Source organism: Phoxinus phoxinus (assembly GCF_949152265.1).
Source record: "Phoxinus phoxinus genome assembly, chromosome: 24".
Taxonomy (NCBI): Eukaryota; Metazoa; Chordata; class Actinopteri; order Cypriniformes; family Leuciscidae; genus Phoxinus; species Phoxinus phoxinus.
The window spans coordinates 3,239,110-3,244,109 of record NC_136899.1 but is presented as its reverse complement, the minus strand read 5'-3'; the positions used below and the strand labels follow the sequence as shown (position 1 = coordinate 3,244,109).

The following is a 5,000-nucleotide window of genomic DNA, read 5'->3' as shown; positions in this document are numbered from 1 at the left end:
ACCGATGTTGTTCAAGTAAATGAAGTTTGCTCAGTCTCTTCTAACATGTCCGTGTGTATGTGACTGGTTGGTCATTCAGGTAAACTGCTCGGGGATCTCTCAAACTCTCAGCTGTTGCATAAATCACAGCTAGTAAAAGTCAGACAGAGAGATGAGTTACAGCGCTGGTGAAGTGGCACCTGTCTACAGACTGAATCTCTCTCAAAGAAACGTCCGTCTGATGCTATAGATGGAAACTAACCCCCCCACTCGAGCTCAAAGGGTCAAACGTCTGAACATGAAGACAACAGAACCAGTGAAAGTCAAATCTCTCTCAACACCTCAGACTCACTACACAAATATTACATATTCATTTCAATCAACTGGTTAAAAAAAGACTCGCTGATTAAATTGAGATTTTGCCTTTTTTGTGTGTGAAATATTTTGGTAATTTATGTTAATTATTTTCAATTATTTACGTAAGTGTGCTTTTTCTCCAGTTGATGAGCGATAAAAACTTTGACAGCCAATCAGAATCCATTTCACTTTAAAGAGCTCGAGGATTTAAAGCGACGATATAAACTGCAGCACGTGAAACTAAAATAAATATGAATTAAGAGAATAAAAATGACAAAAGCACATAACTAAAACTAAAATGCAACCTGAAGCTGAAAATAAAATATTAAAGTTATCAATAAATACTATACTAATATATTAATAATACTAAAATAACACTATTGAAGTCATTAATATGTCTAAAAGTTGACAAAAAAAAACAAATGTAACAGATTTTAGAAGATGTATTTAAAATGTAGTCTTTAGGTTAACGACTCATTTTACACTAAACATTTTTTGTCTAATCAAATGTCACAATTTTTTTTAGTATTTATGGACTATTATAGCATTTAATAATATATTGCTTTAATTCATTTCTATTTCAGTTTTAGTCATTTTAGTACCTCAACTTAAAGCATTAGTTCACTTTAAAATAAAGATTTCCTGATCATTTACTCTCCCCTTTCTTTCTTCAGTCGAAAATAAATGAAGGTTTTTGAGGAAAACATTCCAGGATTTTTCAAAGTCTCGAGACGATCCCAGCCGAGGAATAAGAGTCTTATCTAGCTAAACGATCGGTCATTTTCTAAAAAATAAATAAAAATGATATACTTTTTAACCACAAATGCCGGTTTTGTACCATCTCTGAGATGCGCCACGCATTACGTAATCATGTTGGAAAGGTGACGCGTGGCATCGTTAAACATCCAGGATACGCACACGTAAGGACCATTTTACACAATAAACTGATACAAATACATATAAATATGTGTCATTCAACATACAATAACTTTGAACGGCCCTCCTACTCCAAACTTGTAAACACTGGGTCGGTACTTTCAAACCGTTGGGTGCCATTGAAGTCCATTATATGGAGAAAAATCCTGGATTGTTTTCCTCAAAAGCCTTCATTTCTTTTCGACTGAAGAAAGAAAGATATGGACATCTTGGATGATTTGTATAAATTTGTATCTGAAAGTGACCTACCTAAAAGTATTCATTTATTTCAGCTTTATTTAAATGACCAGAAATGATAGTGTTAGTTTCCGGTGTGTGTATGTGTTGCGGAGGTTAGTTGTGTGGCCGCTTGTCAGTGGAATATGTTACCTACAGAGTTGATAAAAAGCACAAGTTTTTACACGTTCACACGCCAGGCAAAGAAATGGCTTTTATTAAATTAATTTTGTCCCCACATGTGACCAGATATATGTATGTGTGTATGTAAGTGTGTGTTCTAAGGTCTATATATGAAAGGTGTGAAAATTTCCTTTTGTACATTTTTATTTTGTCATTGTAAATCTTATTATTCATGTATGTTTTTTATGTATCTTAGCTTAACATCAGCCTGCCCAGGGACTACGGGTGAAAATTAGCTCTTGAGGTAAAACCCGGTACAATGCATCTCTCCCTTCGAGGTTAATGTTTATTGTACGCTGTCCCTGTTTCTCTAAATAAATAAAAATAAATAAATAAAAATAGTTTGTACCTGGGTGAAATCCAACCACTAGATCTGGTTTGGCAGCTTCTCCTTTCTCTACAACTTCCTCCCAGAACTGGTGGTAAAGGCCCTTGTAAGCGCTGATGTAAACTCTCCCCCGGGGCCCGAACGCCCTCAGCGGAGGCCTCATGATGGGCCCCTGGACGACCTCGGGCCCCACCATCACCACCTCCAGCCCCTGGTGCCCCGGGAACATGCGGCTGAGCTCGTCCATGTCTGTGACTCTGGCTCCCAGCGTCTCGTCGTGTCCGGCTCCGACCAGATGTACGGTCAGAGGCCGGGAATACGGGTCCAGACGGGTCTCTTGAATCCCGAGGCCGATCGTAAGGGGCCGAGAGAAGAACTCGCTGCACACCCGCCACACAGACTCACGAAGCTCCGCCTCCTCGGGCCTCGGCCTGCAGCCATTGGTCCAGAGATCTGTCATGTTTTTCCCGGACAGGATCGGCTCCAGACGGGGTGTCAGATCTCCTTGCATAGAGACCCAATCATCCCAACACCTGACGTCTTTAGCGGGACGAGACCACACCTCCGTTGCGAAAGGAAGATCTCCTATTGGACCACATGATGATTGACAGAATACAACTTAGCAACCACTCACGACTCCCTAGCAACCCCATCCGCTGTTCTCTCTCACCCGTGTGAACGAGCCACTCCACCAGCCGGTCGATGGAGACCGCGTGCAGCGTCTTACAGAACTTCTTATGCAAAGACCAGTCTTTCTTCTGACAGTCTTTACTGCAGTAATACACATTTAGACACCTGAGACGACGAAGCACACACAGAAACACGTTAAAGTTCAAGCACTAAACATATTACATAATGTCATTACGAGTCGAGGTTTCAACAGACAGATTAAAAGGTCTGTGCTGTTTTTAGAAGCTGCCCTCATCATTTCAGTACTTTAAGGTTTTATTGTGGTGGCGCATCATGTGGTGTGTGTGTGTGTGTGTGTGTGTGTGTGTGTGTGTGTGTGTGTGTGTGTGTGTGTGTGTGTGTGTGTGACCTTGTCGTAGACATTTCCCCGCTGCACAAAGGCTAAAAAAATCGGATCGGGTTTTAAGAGAACAGCCGGCAGAGACAAAAGGAGACATAACATTGTATTGTTAAGATGATATTATATATATATATATATATATATATATATATATATATATATATATAATGTTGACTATTTCATATAACCAAAACGTAACTCTTAGTAGTCTGACTATATATACTGTATATATATATATATATTGCACGGCTACAAAAAATTTGCATAAAAAATTACTGCAGTAATTATTATGTTTCTAAAATGTTACAATCATGTATGAAGAACATCATGTTCATATTCCAGGATGACTTGTCAGGATTCATCAGGAAGTTTCATTGATGGAAATTGATGCTGTGATGTTATTTTCCTCAAGATCTTGTGTTGTCAATGCAAGAGTCCAGCGCTCTGTAAAGTCTCCTCCAGCACGTCCCAAACACTTTCAATGAATGTAAGCTCTGGATTCATGTGTGGAAATGATTCTTCACAACCATTCTTTCACAATCTGAGCCTGATGAATCTGGACACTGTCATCCTGGAATATGAACATGATGTTCTTCATACATGATTGTTTCAGAAATGATGATGAACAGTTAGGGTTAGAAGAACTGCTGCCAAACATATAACATGTTAGAAACATAATAATCACTGCAATAATGATCCATTAAGACCCATATTTGCCCATTTAAATCCAAACAGAAACTTTATTTTTGGCCCAGACAGTAGCTATGTTTCCATCCACACGTTTTTATCCGAATGAAGTGATATCGAGTGAAAAATGCCTTATGGAAACAGTAAAATTCGATTGAATTTCATGAATATCGGCTCGAATGAAATGCGTTTGGTCTCATCGGATTTTATCTTGATCGATATACGGCTTATGCGATAAACGCTGATGGAAACGTTATTTGCCGAATAAATAATGAATTGCATTTTGTCTAGCAAAACTTTATTCACAAATGTTGGCTTGAATGTTGTGCGATTCAGTGCGAAAATGAATGGAAACACCTTAAAATGTCTCAAATCAATTCGATATACCAATTTGATCGCAAAACAGCGCGTGACGTCATTACGCACAGGTTTTTATTCGCTTTAAAGCCGTTGGATGGAAACACACTCTCACCAGCTTTATTCGTGTGAGTTTTTTTACCGAACTTCAGATAATTCGATTGACAAGTGGATGGAAACTTAGCTAGTGTGTGCGCGCGCGTGTGTGTGTATATATATATATATATATATATATATATATATATATATATATATATATATTCAAGATTTAAGTATATGTATATACATATATACACATACACACACATGCACACATAAATAATTTTATTTTTGATATTTTATTTAAACCATCACTGAACTCTCAATAGAGTGACTTCTTAAGTAAGGTTTACGGCTGAATAATTATTGGAGGAGTGTGAGATCTCTCATGTGTGTGTGTGTGTGTTTGTCTGTGTGTGTGTTTGTCTGTGTCTGTGTGTGTGTGTGTGTGTGTGAGACGCTGGGATTCTCAGCAGTCTGTTCAATGAAAGCCTGAATGGAAGAAGCCCGACTGCCTCCAGCTTTACTCAGCACTCAGTGAACTGCTATTTTAAGCTGAATGTCTGTGGTCAGATCTTTACAGTCGTATATTCTTCTGAACCGGAACAGTGTGAACTGAACTCCAGGGAAATTTGGGGTCAGACGCGCGATTCACTTAAAAAAAAAGTACCAAAAGCATGGTTGCAATGGCTACGATATTTTTTTTTACTAGGATTTTACAACAATTAAACTGAGCTTACTTGCTTAGTAATTTGATTGCTATATGATTTTACTAAAACATTGCAACTGAACCATTGTTAAGGTAGTAAAACAATGGCTTATTTTCATAAGTCACTATGGTTTTACTAAGTATATAATTAAATGATGGTTCCTGTGGTTTCGAACGGG

The 5,000-nt window shown here is 38.3% G+C and overlaps 1 protein-coding gene across 1 annotated transcript in view; it reads right to left on the bottom strand.

The window, feature by feature from the left end:
* The window catches only part of LOC306992674 (putative protein MSS51 homolog, mitochondrial), a 17,612-nt gene that overhangs the window by 8,894 nt on the left and 3,718 nt on the right, over positions 1-5,000 (bottom strand). The window contains exons 4-5 of the mRNA XM_079601800.1: positions 2,670-2,794; positions 2,021-2,584 (exon numbers count right to left, since the gene is read on the bottom strand). Of these exons, the coding sequence (XP_079457926.1) occupies positions 2,021-2,584; positions 2,670-2,794 (689 nt within the window). The remainder of the gene's footprint in view (positions 1-2,020; positions 2,585-2,669; positions 2,795-5,000) is intronic.